The sequence below is a fragment of the Chrysochloris asiatica genome, unplaced genomic scaffold (genome assembly GCF_000296735.1).
Source record: "Chrysochloris asiatica unplaced genomic scaffold, ChrAsi1.0 scaffold00058, whole genome shotgun sequence".
NCBI lineage: Eukaryota > Metazoa > Chordata > Mammalia > Afrosoricida > Chrysochloridae > Chrysochloris > Chrysochloris asiatica.
In genome coordinates, this window is record NW_006408576.1 from 3,117,724 (window position 1) to 3,138,456 (window position 20,733).

At 37.1% G+C, this 20,733-nt stretch overlaps 1 protein-coding gene across 2 annotated transcripts in view; it reads left to right on the forward strand.

The window, feature by feature from the left end:
- The window catches only part of TPO (thyroid peroxidase), a 214,629-nt gene that overhangs the window by 125,977 nt on the left and 67,919 nt on the right, over positions 1-20,733 (forward strand). Inside the window, exons 7-11 of one of the 2 annotated variants that reach the window (XM_006863962.1) lie at positions 1,312-1,570; positions 4,082-4,252; positions 9,427-9,664; positions 12,511-12,719; positions 17,913-18,083. In XM_006863962.1, coding sequence (XP_006864024.1) covers positions 1,312-1,570; positions 4,082-4,252; positions 9,427-9,664; positions 12,511-12,719; positions 17,913-18,083 — 1,048 coding nt within the window. The remainder of the gene's footprint in view (positions 1-1,311; positions 1,571-4,081; positions 4,253-9,426; positions 9,665-12,510; positions 12,720-17,912; positions 18,084-20,733) is intronic. The other variant, XM_006863961.1, reaches the window with a different exon arrangement.

The window sequence follows — 20,733 nt, forward strand, 5'->3', positions numbered from 1 at the left end:
GATGTTCTTGAAGTCATCCCACAACTCTTTTGATCTTCGGTCTTTAGTGTTTAATGTATCAAATCTGTTCTTCAGATGATCTCTAAATTCAGGTGGAATATATTCAAGGTCATATTTTGGCTCTCGTAGACTTATTTTCATTTTCTTCAGCTTCAGTTTGAATTCGCACATGAGTAATTAATGGTCTGTTCCATAGTCTGCCCCTGGCCTTGTTTTGACTGATAATATGGAGCTTTTTCAACGTCTCCTTCCGCAGATGTAGTCAATTTGATCTCTATGTATTCCATCTGGTGGAGTCCATGTGTATAGTTGTCTCTTCTTCTGTATAAAGTATTTGAAATGAACAAACTACTCATCTGTCAGTTTGTTGTACTGTGGTGTCTTGTGAGTTGTCATAGCATCATAAAATACAATGACACAAATTCAGTTTCTAAGTGAAGCCATTGATTTCCCCCCTTTATTTCCTTGCTGCATTTCAGTGGCTTTCTTACAAAGATTAACATGTAATTATTAGGGAAAAAGGAAAAGGAAAAAACAAATAACAAATATTGCCAGGAGTTTTAACCTCTGCTTAGATTTATGAGAGCCATTATATCATATATAATCTTTATCTTATGTATCATGCCCTTTAAACATAGGGGGATGATTACATATTTATGTAACTCCCAACATGTATATTTTTATTCTCACAAAAACAGTATGAAAGATGAGTTTGTATATAAGAAAGCCGAGACTGAGAAATGTTAAATAAATTTACCAGAGTCACATAGATAAAAAGGAGCAAGGATAGGATTAGAACTCATATTTTTCTGAGGCCCAAACCCTTTTTACTATGACCTTGAAGGGATCAGATTTCTAATTTACGTGTTTAAGCTAAGATGTTAATGTAGTCCTCATAGGAAAGACAGTTTAGAAATTTTTTCATGTCTCAGAAACTACAAAAGTAGGAAGCAATCATTTTCTTAAGTCTTTATGTCCTGTATGTCAGCCAAATTTTTCATGGCTTATCCTGCCTAAATCACTGCCCATACCGGTCCTCTGAGGGTGTCTCCGACAGTCTTCTAATCTCATAAATGGCAAACACTGTTAAGACTTTATCTGGAATGTTGATATCATTGTACCTCTTCCCTACACTTAATGGCAATGCCCCGTCTCCTGTGATTACATTCTCTGAATATGACATTTAACCTCCCCAGGCTTGTTCAAGAAGATTTCTTCCGTTTTGCTTTGATTTTAACCCTTCATCTCATAACCTGGGTTTTACTGTAAATTAGTCTCTGTTTAAAACTCACAAATTTCCTTTTCTCATAGATCATTACCATGAGAGATTACATACCAAAAATCCTTGGTCCCGAGGCCTTCCATCAATACGTGGGTCTCTATGAAGGCTATGATTCTACAGTGAACCCAACAGTCTCCAATATATTTTCCACGGCCGCATTCCGCTTTGGCCATGCCACAATTCACCCACTTGTGAGGCGACTTGATGATCACTTTCAGGAGCATCCAGATCTCCCCAGGTTACATTTGCACGATGTCTTCTTTAGTCCATGGAGACTTATCAGAGAAGGTGAGCCCCTTTCTTCTACCTTGTTGTTGTCAACTCAGCGACCCTGTATAGGGTTTTTGAGGAGCGGTTGGTGAGCTTGAACCACCGACCTTGTAATTCAAACCGACCTTGCAGTCCAGCACATTAACCCACAGCATCACCTTGATGTCATTATATGTTCTTTCTTTTTGTCTCTCAGTCATGTAAGACAGAAGACATGCAGTTAACTTTTGTGTTGGTACATTTGGTTGAATACTATACAAATTACCTGAGTGTGTGGAGAAAATCATCTTATTCAAAAGCATTTCAAGAGACAAAGTCTTTGTCAAAAATGCTTTATCTCTAAAAAGGGAACCAACAGAGTGGGGAAAATTTTTTTTGTAATGACATAGTAGACTATGGATTAATTTCTAAAATGTATAGAAAACTACAACACCTCTACAAGAAAAAGACAACCCAATTTTAAAATGGGTACAGAAGAGGAACAGACACTTCACTAAAGAAGACATTTAAGCAACTAAAAACATATGAAGAAATGTTTATGATAATTAGCTATTGTTGTTGTTAAAGTGCCACTGTGTTGGTTCCGACTCACAGTAATCCTGTACAGGGTTTCCAAGGAGGAGTGGTGGATTTGAACTGCCAACCACGTGGTTTATGGTCCTGTGCCAATCCTGCAGTACCACACATTAACCATTAGAGAGATGCAAATCAAAACAACAATGAGGTATCATCTTATACCAGTGTTAATTGCATTTTTTCAAAAAAACAGAAAACAACAAATGCTGATGCAGGTGTGGAGAGACTGGGACCCTCCTACATTGTTGGTGGGACAGTAAAATGGTTCAGTCACTCAGGAAAATGGTGTAGTGCTTCCTCAGAAGGTTAGAAATAGAAGTACAGCACTCCTTCTACTTGGCATATATATGCAAGAAATAAGAGCCAGGATATGGTATATGCACACCTATGTCCATCACAGCACTATTCATAATACAAAAAGTTGGAGACAACCCAAATGTCCATTAATGGAAGAGTGGATAAAAAAATTTTGGTATACACATACAATGGAATATATACAACATTGAATATATATATCAATATCTCATAATATGGATGAACTTAGGAGTCCTGGTGTGACACCGTAGGCTAATGCACTGGACTGCAAAGTTGATTTGAACCACAATGTTGGCCATTCAAGTTTACCAGCTGCTCCTCAGAAACCTTATATAGGGTTGCTATGGGCCAAAACCAACCTTATGGCACTTATGAACCACTAACAAGAAAGCATTTTGCTGGGTGAAATAAGTCAATCATAATTCTTGCTATGCTTGAGCTCATTACTGCTGCCATAGTGTCTGTCCATCTTATTGGAGTCTTCCTGTTTGTGCTGAACCTCCACTTTACCAAACATAATGTCTTTCTCCAGGGACTGGTCCTTCCAGTTTGAATATAAAATGCTAATAATTTTGTTTCCTTTGTAAACAGATTATTTAGAGAAAAATATTTTTGTTCTCTGTTAAGCTTTTGTGAGAGTCATTTTAAATTCTTCCTCTCATACTCCCTTTCTTTTGCCCAATGTTATTTATGCCTATCTGGAAGCTTTTCATCTATCTCAAAAATTGATTAATTCTAAGAGGATATAGTGGGTGGAATGGAAAGTGGAGATTACAAAGTCCCTGCTAATAAACTCTTTTTACTCTCCCCATTTAAGCAAGCTGCTTGCATGCAAAACTTGTTGGAAAGTGATTAGTCTAGGCCTTTATTGGATTAGTCTAGGCCTTTATCAGGATACCAAAGAATTTGATGATAACTGACTCAGCCTACACAGGTCAAATGAATTGTGGCTTGTAGGCTGTGTTTTGGGAAGTACCATGAAGCCTGACTGATCTACTAAAAGACTCTTATTCCATGTCACTGCATATTCAAAGTTACTGTGGCATGGACGCTATGAGTCAGAACTGACTCAACAGCACTTAAAGAGAGCAACAGCAACTACAATCTTATAGATAACTAATTCATTTTCTATGATTGAATTCTGTGAGACAGTCCAAACATTTTTGGAGATGATGGTAGAAGAGGTTTTCTAAGCATTCTGATTACTTCTTTAGCCAAGGCAAGTCTTCTTTTAAATTTCCCATACATTTGTTATTGTTGATAAGTGCTGTCAAGTCGATTCCCATACATTAGAATTCAGTAAATTCTTTGATTGTAGCATTTTTGTTGTTGAAAAACAAAACAAAAAGTATTCATCACTGCCTGGACTCTATTTCTAAGATGCTTTGAATTCTAGAGATCTATCTTCCTGTAGCAATTTAGAGTCAGTTACTTGTTGAATGAATTTCAGACGTGTATTTATCAACTTACAAAGAGAGCATCTAAGAACATCTAAAAAATGAATCCTCAAAAATGAATTCATGAACTTACAAAAAATACTTTTTTAAGAAAAAGTTTAATTTGTTACCTGAGCTATTATTCAGTTTCACCAGAACTTATAAAAGAAATATTTTCACTTTTTCTATGAATATTTTCCAGGTGGTTTGGACCCAGTGGTAAGGGGCCTTCTTGCAAGATCAGCCAAATTGCAGGTGCAAGATCAACTGATGAATGAGGAACTGACAGAAAAGCTCTTTGTGTTATCTAATTCAGGCACTTTGGATTTGGCATCACTGAATTTGCAGAGGGGCCGAGACCACGGCTTGCCAGGTCTGCTGCTGCCTCTAGGTTTCCTTTTGACTGCTAACCTCACATGTTTGCTGTATAATTTGGCAAATTAGCAACCTGTTCTTTGAGAGAATGATTTAAAGTGAAATGTATCTGCACATCTATTACCAACTGTAAGAAATGGGCTTTTAAAGTACTTTAGTTCGCTAAACCAACGAGAAAATGTCTAGCTTTTCTTAGACAATGGAAATGGCACAAAGCTGATCCTGAGCCTAATATTAACTGGATGAGCAAAAGTGTATAGAAATAGCATACTCTTGAAGAATGAGGAAGAGCTTTCTAGGAAGATAATGGCACATCTAAGCCTGATTTTCTCAGCTGCCTTTGGCTGGAGTGTCCATTCTCTTCACTTTTATTCCTGTCAGAATATCCTAAGGGACCAGGAAAGATTATTTGCTACTACTAGCACTATTGCTAAATTACCCATCCAATTTCCTGGCCCACCAGCATGCACTTTGATTCCTAGCTCAGGTCAGACAGCTACTGTATTATAGTTTCTCACTCCATCCTTTGCTCATGCTTTTCTCAGCCAGTCACCCTTACCCTGACACTTCTGACATCTACTCTGTCTCATTTGTCAGATCCACCTCATTATTTACTGACACCTTTGCCTGACTTCTCCAACCTACTGGAAACTTCACTCCTCCAAACTCCTGTAGTTTGTAATCTGGCCTGACCTATTAGTGCAATGCCCAAAGCCTCTATTATTTTATATCTAATTTCCTATGTACAGATGGGACCTCCCTAAATGCTTCATAAGTTCTCCAAGTATAGAAATCACTGCATGTGCCCTGTTTATTCTTACAGACTTATGCTTAGAAAGTACTCTACAAATTTGTTAGGTGACTACCTATAGATTCACCAGTAGGAGAAACTCCCATGCTGCTCAGTGCCTCCCAAGTCCCCTGAAATGCAAAGTACATTTCTCTATAACAGTCTCAGAACTACCTTTTTAAAGTCTTCTATTTCAACACCTTTTACACTCTATAGATTCTCAAAACCTTTACAGTCACTGTTCTACTTAATCCATCATTCACAGATTCGATCAACAAATAGACATCAATCTTCATGTATCTGTGAAGCAGGTAAGGCTAATATACATGTGCTTGTATCACAGGTTTGCTTTTTTTTCTAGACCTTCTAATTCTTGGTCTGGCAACTTTTAACAAAGAGCATGTTCTATGCTCATTGAGCCTCCATACTGCCTGCACTAGTGGTGTTTGCAAGGATACAATCAACTAGTGCATATGCTGTTAAACTTTTGGAGCCTGCATAAAAATTGATGCAGCACCAGACAACATTTATTCTGTTATAAATGTGGTCACCATGAGAGAGATTTGACTAGATAGCAACCAACAACAGTAGTTATAAATTGGAAAGAAGCAGAAAGGGTTCCATTTTTGTACACTTAGATCTCCCATCCTCAACCTTTTGCTTCTTTATTTCTTACATACACCAAAAAGGTACCTGCCTGCCTCAGGGCATTTTGACCTTCTAGTCCCCCTTTTGTGGCACTGTGGGTTAATGCACCAGACTGCAAAGCCATTTGAACTGCAAGGTTGTTGGTTCAAGCTCACCAGCTGCTCCTCAGAAACCCTATACAGGGTTGTTATGGGTCAGAGTCGACTCAATGGCACTTCACAATATTCCCCCGTTTTGGCATGCTCTCAATGCCCATACTAGTCTTGCTTACTTTACACTTTTTTCAAGTCTTTACATCAGTCTAGCATTAATAAACAGATCTGCACAGAGAATGGTTTCCCTTCACTCCTCACTCCAACATTTCCTATTTCTTTTCTCTGATTTATTTGTTTATTGGCACAAAATTTATCACCAACCAATAATAGTACATACCTATTAGGCCACATTTTTCATTTACTTATTATTTGTCTCTCCAAGTTAGACTGTAATCATAAAGAATAAGGTATAACAGGTGGATTGAGTTTGTGTTCAGAAGACTTGGGTGTAAGCCTAAGAAGTCCAACTCACAACCAGTCTCTTAGAACCTTTGGAATTTCTGCTTTATCATCTGAGAAAAACAGAGACAACAATGTCTACTTCATAAGGATGTCTTGACTGTTAGAAATAATACATATGAAGGTGTTCAGGGAGATGTAAGTAAATAATAGTAACAGTATTTTTTTAAAAGACAATACTAGGTGTCAAGTCAGTTCTGACTCATAATAAGTGCTAACCTTTACTAAGTACTTGGTTTATGCACATTTTATCCCCCACAACTCAAGGAGATCCTATTATGATCTTTTTGTTTCACTGATAAGAATTTGGCAACTTCCTAAATTGTCATTTTTAGCAAGAGGAAGAATTTGGATGGAACGTAAAAATCGTTCGTATATAATTGTTAAATGTTGTGGCATTGATTTTCAACTCATGGTGATTCCATGTGAAAGAGTGAAAGTGCTCCACATCATTTTCTTGGTTGTAATCTTTACAGGAACAGATTGTCCTGTCTTCATTACAGGAAGCCATTGTATGGGCTTGAATCACCAACATTTCAATGAGCAGCTGAGCACTTAACTGTTGTGCCATCAGAGCTCATTCACATATATATGTTGTTGTTGTAAAGTGCCTTTGAGTTGGCTCCCACTCATAGCAAACTGGAGTAGGATTTCTGAGGAGCAGCTGTTGGGTTTGAATTGCTGACCTTGCAGTCTAGTGCTTATCCTACAGCACCACACCATGACTTCTCACATATTTAACAAAGTTTAGTTAGATCTCAGGCTATATCACATAATAGGTTTTCTGAAAAATGCTCATTACAACATTGTGATGGTGACCTCCACTATGCCTTGAAATCTTCATTTTACTTTGCAGAAATTAATGAAATATCTAGCCTACATTCCTCCACAGACCCTTTTTCCTTTCCACTTTTTCTCACTGCTGTCTCACTGAACAGGGACTTCTGAAATGAAAGGTTTTATATTGCTAGATCTGTGGTCCCATAGCTCTGGCACACAGTACCCTTTGCCTTTTTACTGCCTTCCCAGACATTTCACATTGTCCTTTCAGTTGAAGGATATAAATGTGTTTCTTCTTAGAGCAATGGAAAAAGGAAAGTGTCTTCCTAATTTCTTTATATCTATGTAAAACTTAAAGTATCAATCTCACACAGGTACAGAGAGCTTTTTATTATCCTTTTGGTACTTAAAATAGGTTGAAGATGGTCAACTATAAAAGGTTTCTCTGAATTTTAGAATTTTGGTTCAGTTAGCATTGTAAATTTTGATTAATCTGAAAATGAATGCATTCTTTAGTGTGTCATCAATGAAATAACTAAGAGAACCCCACCCCGCAAGCATGTACTGGGAATACATATTTTCTGTATAACTCAAATTTGGTGGTTTTATTTTATCTGTTATGAGACCATGGCAAATTTGGAGGGTGTGTTTGATTACCTGGTCTAAAATATATTATGTCATAGATAATGTAGTAAAGATAAAATGGTCACTGGAGGATTTTTCTTTAAAACAAACAAAATAACAATTCAAGAGTGAGGAATTAATTGTATTACATAGCTCAAGTTGAGGTTTGATGAAAGATCTGGGAATGACCCATCTGGAAAGAGAGTCAAAAGTCCTAAGAGTACATCAGCCAACAGTAGGCTGTAAATTGAGGCAGAGCAGTTTCTCACTGGGCAGTTGCCGGTAGCATATACCAGAGGCAGCAGCATGGGGCTGTGTTAACTAGCCTAGGCTGCCACTACTAGTGTGTAGCACATGAGTAAAGTACATGTAAGAACTTGGTCCTCATTCATTTCAATCAAGGATGACACCATTTTAAAATATGGTCTGACACTGATTTTTCTAAAACCTTAGAGTAGAGATCACACTATTATTTTCTTCCTTCAAATTGCCTGCTCCTTCTTCCACCTCTCTTCTTCCAAGTTGACCCTTGTAACTGGAAGACATTCACTCCCCAGCTCAGTGAGCTTTTTAAAAATCACTTAATAATTCATGTTTCTACCTCACTGGGAAATATGTGGTAGTTTTTAACTATTCGTGTTTCTTCTAAAAATGAGACTCACTTTGAATCTCTCTACTTTGTTTTAAGAATGCCCAGCATTCCTGAGCAAGCAGAACCAATTGTTACAAAATGCATTTCTATGGATGCATGAATTTAAACAGCACTTTTGTTGAGTGCTTAATATATATATGCCACTGGGAATAAAATAAGACACAATTTCAGCAAAAGGACTCAGGATGGTGGAACGGATAAGCAAAGAGAAAATAATAAAGTACATTGATGAATATTATGATTAGACCTAGTATGGAGTGTTAGTTAAATGGGAGTGAGCAATTTAGAAAGGTCACCTCTCTTAGCCTTGAGCGGAGAGAAACATTTCCGGAGGAGGCAATAGCTAAACTGAGATCTGTAGAATGAGGTGGTAAGTTCTTGGAGAAAGACACGAGAAAAAGAGAAAATGTAATATAAAAAGGTAGCAGGACAGCCCAAACCAGAGCATAGGAACAGACTCATCTGGGGAAGTGATGCTTAGATGACAGACAGCAAGGTAGGAGAAACAATCCAGAAACTGCAGAGTTACTCAGGGACCATACCACAAGGGCTTTACTTGACATGCTAAGAAGTTTGGAAGTTATCCTGAAAGCAGTGGGGAGACAATAAAAGATCCTACATGAGAGATAATTGGTCAAAGATGTTTATCTGTCTCCCTTTATCTATTTGTATGTGTCAAAGAGAGAGAAAGAACAAGAGAGAGAGAAAAAGGAAAAATGACAGAATTATGGGCTGGTGTCATCATTATAGAATGTAAATCTATAAAGGCTAAGAACTGTGTCTTAGTTGCTCTGTAGAGATAAGAATGTAGGCTGGGTAATAATATGGATCCACTTAGAAGTCTTGGATTTAGTATTATTGCTCTCCCCAAACTCCTTTATGAATACACTCTTCACTAAGATCCCTGAGGTCTGTGCTGAAATACTGTAACATATTGAACTCTACAGGGTGTAGAGTAATTAAGCAGTTTTCACTGTTGCTGGAAATTATGGACAGGATTCTATAATGCTGCAATTGTAAGTTTCAGTGGATACAGAATCAATGAGGTACACCGAATGAATATTCAGAGCACTATAAGAAAAAACTAAAAAACAAATCACCTTAAATCCTTCTTCTTTGTATAGGCTATAATGAATGGAGAGAATTCTGCAGCTTACCAAGACTGAAGACTCAAGCTGACTTGAATACTGCCATTACCAACAGGAGCATTGTTGAAAAGATAATGAACTTATATAAGCATCCTGATAATATTGATGTCTGGCTGGGTGGCTTAGCTGAAAACTTCCTTCCAAAAGCTCGAACTGGTCCCCTGTTTGCATGTATCATTGGAAAGCAAATGAAAGCTCTAAGGGATGGTGACTGGTAGGTATTTGCAACCAGTTACTTTTATGTTCTATATGGAAGGCAATATTTTATATTGGCACTGTTGGATAAGAACTGGACAACAAGGTCAGTTTGAACCACAATGTCGACAGTTCAAACCCACCAGGATTGTTGTGAGTTGAAAACAACTCAATGGCACTTAACATTAACAACATTTTATATTAGTTTTACTTGTACTCTTCCTAGTCTGGGTTCAAATATTGGTTCTACCACTTAATATGTATGTGACCCTATACAGTTAATTCTCTCAGACATAGTTGTTTCTCTCTTGTAAAAGATGATTGTGATAAAAATTAAATACATACAAAGCACATAGTACATTTTAAGAATTTAAATTGTTATTATTTATTTTTCCATATCATCTAACCACATGAATAAGCAGACCCCATGTGAAGAATTATCAAAAAGCACATTTCAAGATCCATCTTGAAGTACAAAGCTGTCTGTGATAGTATACTATATCCATATGCCTATAAGGAGCTCTGGTAGCGTTGTGCTTACAAGTTGGGCTGCTAACCTCATGGTCAGTAGTTCAAAACTACCAGCAGTTCCACAGAAGAAAGATCAGGCTTTCTGCTCCTGTAAAGATTTACAGCCTCAGAAACCCCGTACAGGGTCACTATGGGTCGGAAGCGACTCGAGGGCACTTAACAACAACAACAATGTGAAGAATTAATTGTATTTCATGATGATCCTGAAATTGTATTCCATTTTTGCAGATTCTCTGAAATCTTCTGTTTGTTAGACAATTTCTATTGAAATTGAAATGATGACATTTGAGTAGGTGCCACAAAGATCAAAGGACTATGCATAAAAGCAGAGAGTTTTGTTGTTGTTTTAATTGGGTAGACAAGCTGTCTGGCTTCCTTTTCAGTCTGAAATCTCCAATCCAAGTAAAGATTTTTTTTTTTTTTTGCAGGTAGCTTAAAGCTAAGATACCCAACTTTGTTGTCGTTACATCAGTGCCAAGACTTTAAAACCTTGTTTATAGCCAGAGGAATAAACCCTACTGACCCAATGGGTAAACCCTTGACTGCTAGGTGAAAAGTCAGTGGTTCAAACCTAGCAGCCACTCCTGGCAATATGTCCCTAATCACAACCCAGGAAGTCTTCTGGGGTCATTCTACAATGTTTCGTAGGGTCACTAGGCATCCTATTTACCTTGACAACATACAACATAGCCAGAGGGAGATAGCAAAGCAAGGTTTTTGTTTTGTTTTGTTTCCATATCTAACTCTTTAATCTCCATATGCCACAGCATAAAATTATGAATTAGTAATTTGAGAGTCATATGGATGAAAACAATCAGAAGAAAGATGAGGCTTTCTGTTCCTGCAAAGATTGTCAGTCTCAGAAATCATATACAAGGTTGCTATGAGTCAGAATTGACTTGATGGCACTTATCAACAACAGAAAGATGGATAAAAACAATAAGAATTTTTAAAAAAATAATCTCTACACATCTAGTGGAGTCCTGGTATGGCACCATAAGATAATCACTTGACTTCAAGGTTAGTTTGAACGCCAAGGGAGAAGCTCAAAATCACCAGCCACTTCTCAGAATCTCTATACAGGGTAACTATGAGTTGGAACTGACTGAATAGCTCTTAACAATAACAACCAACACATCTAGTTATTCTCTTTTTCTTTCTTGTTTTGCAGTCACCATTATTAACCAATTCCCAAGAATATTCATACTTCCTCAAGAGACTAAATTAGACATATTCTAAGGTTCTTTTCTCTCTCTCTCTCTTTTTTTTTTTTCCTTTCCGTTCAACTTTTATCAATAATTTCTGAAATGTAGCATTTCAACGAGCTCACAATGCTGGGGAAGATTTAACTAGAAGAAGTTGTCTTATTCAAAATTGTATCTTTAGCAAACTCCTGTGGTGTAAAATGTGTTGGGACATGAGAAGTGACTAGTCTTGACAATGATATATTTCTTCATCTTGTACATTGTCACAAATTTATTATATTACCTTTAGTAGGAGCAAAACTTGCAATAAGCAGACACAAGCTATAGATTCCTGGAGTGATATGGTGCATTTCTCATCTTGAGTACTTATAATTGAATATCTCCTCATATAAAAATCTGATCAAGTAATAATCTATAATGAGGACTTTTGCTTCATATTCTAAGAATAATTTGTACTCATATAGGAAGGAAGGGAACCTTTATATGACAAAGGAAATACAATGATTTAAGGCATTAAAATCAGACGCTACTGGAGTTTTGTTGGTGAGCTTAATATTTTGAGAGAAAAGAAAAACTTTTTTTCCTAATACTCTATTTCTCTTGGTTAATTATATCCTGGTGGAAAAGACAGAAGTTAGAATGGTTTCACACATTTTTTTTATTCACTATAAAGAACAGCACTTTCTAAAATAAGTAAATTTTGTTGATATTTTTATTTTTAAATGGCTCTCCACTACCACCACCACCAGCAGCAGCCCTTTCTCCAGGTAAAAATAAAGCAGAAAAATAGATTGACATTAAAATAAATAAGTGGTTTAATGCTGGCTTTTTTTCTCAGTCAGTCAGTAGGACATTAAATCACTGGAGTACCTCACCTCCTCATTTCCTCCTTTAACTCCTTAGAAGACTCAACTTGAACTGAAAAGTTCTGACTTTGCCTCTGAGTTACTCATTGTTTTTATCACATTGCTGGGCCTATGCCATGAGCGACTTCACTCATTGGTTTTGTGGAGAATCCTTGGCACCGAGCAGTGTGTATAAGATGTAATTAAAGTATGTGCTAAATAGAAAATGACCCAAGAGGAGTTCTCTGCTTAAGTATTCTTACATTATTCTCTGTTCTGTGGAGGTTTTGGTGGGAAAACAGGCATGTATTTACTGAAGCTCAAAGGCATGAACTAGAAAAGCATTCATTGTCCCGGATCATCTGTGACAACACAGGCCTCATCAGAGTGCCCATTGATGCCTTTCAAGTTGGAAAATTTCCCCAAGACTTTGAACCCTGTGAAAAAATATCACACATGAATTTAGAAGCCTGGATGGAAACCTTTCACCAAGGTAAATGTAAATATTTTTCAAAGATTATATCCTAGAATGGAGATTTAATCATAGAAAGCATAACTTCTCAAAGAATCTGATTTTTTATAAGCATGGTTTGAAAAAAAAAAACATCAATAATCACCCTTATATCCTCAAGGTTGCTTGTTTAAAATGCTTGAAATTAAATGGTGTTTCCTGAGTGCCTCCTCCTTAAATGAGGAAGGAACTTGGAAGTCTGATAAAATTTAGTCAATCTGGGTCTGCTATATTAAAGGATATTGGCAAATAGAACAGTCCATCATGTGCTGCCATGTGTTATTGTGTAAACGCTAAAGGAATGATTTAATCAGGGTTTCTCATACTCAGCATTATTGACATGTTGTGCCAGATAAAATCTTTGTTGATGGGGTCTGTGCTTTGAATTGTACGAAGTTTAGCAGCTCCTATCCTTTATCAAGATGATTTTCATAACACCTCACCAAGTTATGAAAATCAAAAAAACAATGTGTCCCAACATTGCCAAATGTCCTCAGGGAACCAAAATCACCACTGTTAGAGAACAAGTAGAAAGAATAAAGAGACCAATACCTGACTACATAGAAAAGGGTTCTAGAAATACCAGGATAATAGAAACATGAAGATTGTTTGAGATTTAATTTAGTAAAACAAATTTGAATTTTAATAATACACACACCAGAATTACTCTTCTGAAAATGACAGCCAAGACTTGAAACCAAATCTTCTGATTTCTATTTCTGTACTATGTATGTCTGTAGTAAAAATCAATATGAATGTTACAAATCTCAATTATACACTGTGGGAAATACTTACCTGTTCTTATGTTATTAATTATGATACCACTTCTAGCTCAAAGCAGGAATTTAAGAATTAGACATTGAGTACCTCTTAAATGTTCCAGGTCCTAGAAATATATCTGTAAGAATAAAAATGCATACACACACACACACACACTGACCTTCATTGACCAAACATTCTAGACATAGGAAATAGACATTATACAAATAAGTATGGTGGAACAGAGCATCAAATGCTCATATGAGAGTTCAGACTGAAGCTGAAGAAATTTAAAACAGGACAGCAAGAGTCAAAATAGAGCCCTGAACAGAACCCGCCAGAATATAGAGATCATCTCAATAAATGATTTGATAAATTTGACACTAATGACTGAAGACAAGAAGTGCTATGGGAAGACAACAAGAACACCATAGAGGAAGAAAGCAAATGGTCATTAAAAAGAGATCAAAGTAGATGTCAGAAGAAACTCTGAAACATGCTCTTTAAGGTAGAGATGCTAAAGCAAATGAAAGAAATAAGGAAGTAAAAGAATTGAATAGAAGATTTCAAACGGCAGCTCAAGAAAACAAAATCAAATATTATAACAAAATGTGCAAAGACCTGAATTTAGAAAATCAAAAGGAAACATTCAGCATTTCTCAGGCTGAAAGAAATGAGGACAAAATTCAAGTCTCAACTTGTAATATTGAAGAATTCTATGGGCAAAATATTGAATGATGCAGAAAATATCAAAAGAAGATGAAATGAACATACAGAGTCGCTATACTAAAAAGAAATGGTCGATGTTCAACCATTTCAAGAGATAGCATATGACCAGGAGCCAATGGTACTGAAGTAAGAATCCAAGCTACACTGAAGGCATTGGCAAAGAATGAGGCTCGAGGAATTGATGGAATATAAATTGAAATCTTTTAACAACAGCACTAGAGGCATTCACTCATCTATGCCAAGATTTTTGGAAGACAACTACCTGGACAACTGACTGGAAGAGACCCATATGTGTGCTCATTCCAAAGAGAGGTGACCCAAAGGAATGCAGAAATCATCAGACAATATCAGTGTCACATGCAAGTAAAATTTTGTTTAAGATAATTTTAAAAATGACTGTAATAGTATATTGACAGGGAACTGACAGAAGTATAAGCAAGATTCAGATTAGGACATTAATAAGAGATATCATTGGTGCCATCAGATAGTTCTTTTCTGAAAGTAGAGATTACTAGAAAGATGTTTACCTGTGCTTTACTGACTATGCAAAGGCTTTCAACCTTGTGGATCATGACAAGCAATGGAGAATATTGCAAAGAATGAGTATTACAGAACACTTAATTGTGCTCATGAGGAAACTGTACACAGACCCATAAGCAGGCATTCCAATGGAAAAAGGGGACACTGAATGGTTGAAAATCAGGAAGGCTGTGTGCCAGGGTTACATTCTTTCACCATACTTTTTCAATCTGTATGCTGAACAAGTAATCAGAGAAGCTGGATTATAAAAAGAAAAATGTGGCATCAGGATTGGAGGAAGACTCAAAAACAACTTGCAATATGCAGATGGTGTAACTTTACTAGTAAAAAAAAAAAAAAAAAAGTGTCAAAGTTTTTTGGTTTTTTTCCATGAGGACAATGCACCTGCATATTCCTCAAGATTAGCAAGGGCTGACCCTTGAGAATTTCACTGGAAAACCTTCCCTCAACAGCACAACAGTCCTGACCCTGCCTCTTCAGACTCCTTTTATACCCCAAAGGCAAAGAAACCTGAAGGTTGCCAAAACTGCCATTTTTGATGTGGTGTAAATTGACGAATGCAGAATTCTTCAGGGGAGGATTGTTGTTGTTGTTAAGTGCCATCAAGTTGGTTCCGACCCATAGTGACCCTGAACAGGGTTTCCGAGGCTGTAAATCTTTACGGCTGTAAATCTCATCTTTCTCCCATGGAGCATCTGGTACTTTTGAATTGCTGACCTTGAGGTTCACAGCCCGATTCGTAACCACTATGCTACCAGGGGTGGGAGGATTAGAGAGTTGGAAAACTACCTTCAAAAGTGTATAGACGTGAATAGAATATATATTGAGAACAATAATTTCACATTTTGACATTTTTGAATAATAAATGTTTCCATGATTTTGTAAGTGTCCTGGTTTGTCACTGTAGGCTAAACATTGGACTGCAAGGTTCATTTGAAACACAATGTGTTGATTCAAACCCATCATCCACTCGTCAGAAACCCTATTCTGGATTGTATGAGTCAGAACTGACTCAACAGCACTTACCACAACAATATGATTTTGTAGCAATATATTTTTACTTACCTTTATACTTGCAGTGGAGTCCTGATGTGGCACTGTACGATAAGCACTGGACTGTAAACTGCAAGGTCAGCGGTTCCAACCCACCTTGGAAAACCTATGCAGGGTCACTATGAATTGGAATTGATTTGACAGTGTGTAACAATGATATGAAAGATAAACACTAGGCTGCAAACCACAAAGTAAACAATTCAAGTTCACCAGCTGCTTTTCAGGAGAAGGATAAGGCTTTCTGCTCTTGTAAAGATTTATAGCCTCGGAAACCCTATACATGGTCACTGTGAGTCGGAACTGACTTGGCAGCACCTAACAATAACACTATAAATACAGTAGGTCACATATCATTAGTACTATGGAGAAAAATAAAGCATAAGGGGTGAATTACAGTTGTCTGGAATGAAGTGCGAAGAGGATAAGAAGTAAGTTATTGCTGTTGCTATTAAGTGCCATTGAGTTAGTTCTGACCCATAGCAATCCTGTATAAGGTTTCTGGTGAGTTTGAATCACTGACCTTGAAGTTCAAACTGATTTTGTGATCCACTGCATTATCCTGCAGTGCCTGCCTCACCAGAAGTCTGAGAAGTAAGTAGGCAGTGCAGTTAGAGAGCTAACAGGGACGGATCATGTAAAACCTTGTAGCCTTTGTAAAGACTTAGTCTCTTCTAAGTAAGGTACAAAGTGTTGGATGGTTTTGCCAAGAAAAGTCTCGTAGTCTGATATATATTTTAATCAGTCTGACTTCTTAGACTAGGGAGAGCAAATATAAAAGCAGAAAGAGCAGTTGAGAGTTGCACCATAATTCCATAGAAATGATGATGACTTGGACCCCAGATGATAGCAATAAAAGTAGTGAGAAGTGACCAGATTGGGGACATATTTCGAGGATAGGCCCAACACGATTTCCTAACTGATTAAATGTGAATGTGACCAAAAGTGGGGAGTCATGGGAATGCTCAGGTTTTCCCTAAAGCCAATGGAAAAATGGATTTCCAATTATTGAAATAAGTACAGTTTGAATAAAGTAAGTGGGACAGAAGGTTATTAGTCTTATTGTGCATTTTTTATGTTTGAGAGACTAGTAGACATCTAAGAGATGTACAGAAGGCAAGTGAATACAGAAGACTGGAATTCAAGCAAAATGTCTGGACCAGAGAGACAAATTAGGATTTATCTGTAAATAACATCTGTAGATACAGTATTTAATGCCACGAAGCTGGAAAAAAACAAAAAACAAAACAAAACAAAAAAACCACCTAGAGAAAAAATATGAAGACTAAAGCCAATGACACATTTAGATTCTGAATGTAGAGGGGAAAGAACAAGTAAATGCACAGAGAAAGAGCCACTAGTGAGATAGAAGGGAGATAGCAGATAGCAGATTGTATCTACTAGGAAAGTTAACCAGAGTAAGTATTTTAAGAAGGATGGAATGGTCAGCTAGTTAAATGCTTCTAGTCTTTGAAATAAAAATAGAAACAACAACAGTTGTTGTCAAATTGGCTTAAACTCATATGACCCCATTGTGACAGAGTAGAACTCAGCTCCATAGAGTTTTCAACAGCTGATTTTCCACAAATTATCTTTCTATATAATACAACATGATTGGAGTATTATGTGGCACTTCTGAGTGAACTTGAATCTCCAACCTTTTAGTTAGCAGCTGAGCATATTAGCCATTTTCACCACCCATGATATCCTAAAACAAGATAAGAATTAAAAATTAGCCATTTTATTTAGCAACCAGGAAGCTACTGTTGACCTCAATTAAAATAATTTTTGTTGAATTGGGGAATAAAAGCCTGACTGGAGTTGATTTATGAGCAGTAGGAGGAGAAGAATTAGAGGCAAGTACTGACAAGTCTCTTAGGAGGAGAGCAGGTAGGTGGTGCTGGGATGGAAAATTAATTAAATGAGGAGTAATTGTACTTAATATTTTGTAGAAAATGAACCCATCAAGGGTGAAATTTTCTGAAGTGATATCCTTGGAAAACAAAGGAGGGATGGGATGTAATCCTAAATGGAGGGGATAAATGAATAAATGGATGAATATGTTTTACTATATTTTGGCATTTCAACATTGTATAGATGACAAGTGTGCTTTCCCAGATAAAGTGGATAATGGGGACTTTGTACAATGTGATGAATCTGGGAAACGTGCCCTGGTGTATTCCTGCCATCATGGATTTGAGCTTCAAGGTCAAGAACAAATCACTTGCACAGACAAAGGATGGGATTTTCAGCCACCTGTTTGTAAAGGTCAGTCATCTATCAAGCATATATTTAAAAAAATATATTTTCTTATAAATAATAAAGTCTTCATTTTTTCAAATAGAAATTAATAGTAAATATTACTGAATATTCATTCCCCAAAATACTTCTGAGCATAATTATATTCATAGGAACAGTTATCACATGGAAATAAATTATTCCCTCATTAGTTAACCATGTCTCCAAACTGACATCTTTCTAGAAAATGAAGCTTGATTGACACATCAAAGTTGTTGTTAAGTACCCATAGTGATCCTGCACAGGGTTTCTGAGGCTATAAATCTTTATGGAAGCAGAAAGCCTCACCTTTTTCCCACGGAAAGGCTGGTAATTTCGAACTGTTGACCTTGAGGTTAACAGCCGGATTCATAACCACTACGCTACCAGACACGTCAAAATTCTCACCATAAAATAAGACTAGTAGACAAAGTAACATAAACATGAAAGGATGAAAGAAGGCAGTAACAGCTATACAAGGCTTATAGGAAAGAACTCATAAAGTCGGTTTCTGAGATGAAACAATACATAAAATGTTTTCCACCCTGTATTTGTTTCTTCTTCTTCTTCTTGTTAAGTGCCATGGAGTCAGTTCCAACTCATAGTGACTCTGCACAGGGTTTCAAAGCTGTAAATCTTTATGGGAGCAGAATGCCTCATCTTTCTCCTGCAGAACAGCTGGTAGTTTTGAACTGCTGACCTTGAGGTTAGCAGCCCAATTCATAACCACTATGCTACCAGAGCTCCTTCTTAGGTATGCTATAAAAAAACTGCCACAAACTAAGATGCTTACAACAACAGGAATGTACTGTCTCAGAGTTTTAGCACTAGAAGCCCAATTCAGAATATTAACAGGACTATGTTATCTCCAAATATTCTAAAGGAAGATTTTTTTATAACCTCTCTCAGCTTTTGTAGCACCAGAAATTCCTTGACTCTGTGTCCTCTATTTGTTCCCTCTCTGTCTCTCTCTATCTCTTTTCCTCCCTTATATAAAGTCAACCAGATTGGTTTAGGACTCAACATACTCCAGGATTAGGAGACTTAATGATGCTGTGGGTTCAGTGTTGGCTTACTAACTACAGGTTGATTCACATTTCAAGTTCATCAGCTACTCTGTGGGAGAAAGGTGAGGCTGTCTGCTTCAGTAAAGATTTACAATTTTGGAAACCTACAGAGGTCCGCTCTGAGCAGTAATTGGCTTAATGGTGGCAGGCTTGGTTTTGGGTTTGGTCCTACTCCAGTATGAATTCTTGTTCATTGGTAGCGTCTTCAAAGACCTATTTTCCAAGCAAGATCATGTTCGCAGGCACCAGGAATTAGCACTTCAACATATCCTTTGGGGATATAAAGCAATCCATGACACAGTCTAAGGATCTATTGATTAAGATCTCCCAACATAAACCTGCCAGTGGTTAGTTTATTTCCAAACCCAGTTTTTCATCTCCTGAGCACACAGCTGTACTATATTTCCTATCTTCCTTATATTTAGGATGGACATGGACTGCACTCCAACCAATGAAATGTGAACAGAAGTGGTAACAGGTTGCTCTGCAGTGCTATAAGAAACTCGATGAGTCATCCTCTGCTCCTACCTTTCTATTTGCCTGGCATGACAAACATGCCAGCCAGGGCTTCCTATGGAGCCATGCATTAAAGATGGCAGAACAGCACGATAGAAAAAGTCTGAGTCCTTGAGTCATTACTTCAGGAAAAGCAACAGACCAGGGACATTCCCACTAAACTCTTTTGTTGTTGTTGTTGTTGTTGTTGTTGAGAACCTTCAAGTCAAGTCTGACTCTTAGTGAACCTGTATAGGATTTCTGAGGATCAACTGGTGGGTTTGAACCACTGACCTTGCAGTTCAAACTGACAGTGAGGTCCAGTGCTTATCCTATGATGCCACACTAGAAGAGAGAAATTAACCTTTATTCATTAAGTCCTAAAAATTTAGGGTATCTTCTGGTACAGCAGCTAGTGTTGCCTAACTAATCTAGAAATTTCCCCATTTTTAAAAAAGCTAAAATACATGTCATTGATACAGGAGATGGTTAGTGAAGACATTGGTTTGAAAAACTGGAAACATGAATATTCGTGCTAGGCATTAATAATGCATTCATTTAAAATCTCACTTGCAACAACTTAAAAGTCACACCAATTGCCTACCAAGATTGTATTTCTGCTCATTCAAGAGTTTGGAATAAAAATATATCATAATGTGTGCTACTTGTTATGAGCTACCTTTGTAAGGTATTAGAAGAAAGAGAGAAAGTCCTGCAAAATTTGACTAATTGTAAACAAAAATAAAAACAAATAGAGGAAGTTCAAATGTTTTTATCTCTGAAGGGTTGCAAGAGCCAACTTGGTCTGGACTCAGGACAGTAAAAGATGAGACTGAGAGAGACTGTGAGCAACAAAGATTCATAAGGACTCAATCCTATGGCAACTATTGATAAAGAATGCGGGCTGTTCATCCAAATAAATTGTCTCAGATACAATCTAGATACACCCAGTTGCCACTGAGTCAACTCCAACTCCTAGTGACTGTATGTGTCAGAGTAGAAATGTACTCCCTAAGGTTTTAATGTCTGTTCGTTATTTAGAATTAGCTCAACACAACTTTCTTCCGAAGTACCTTTGA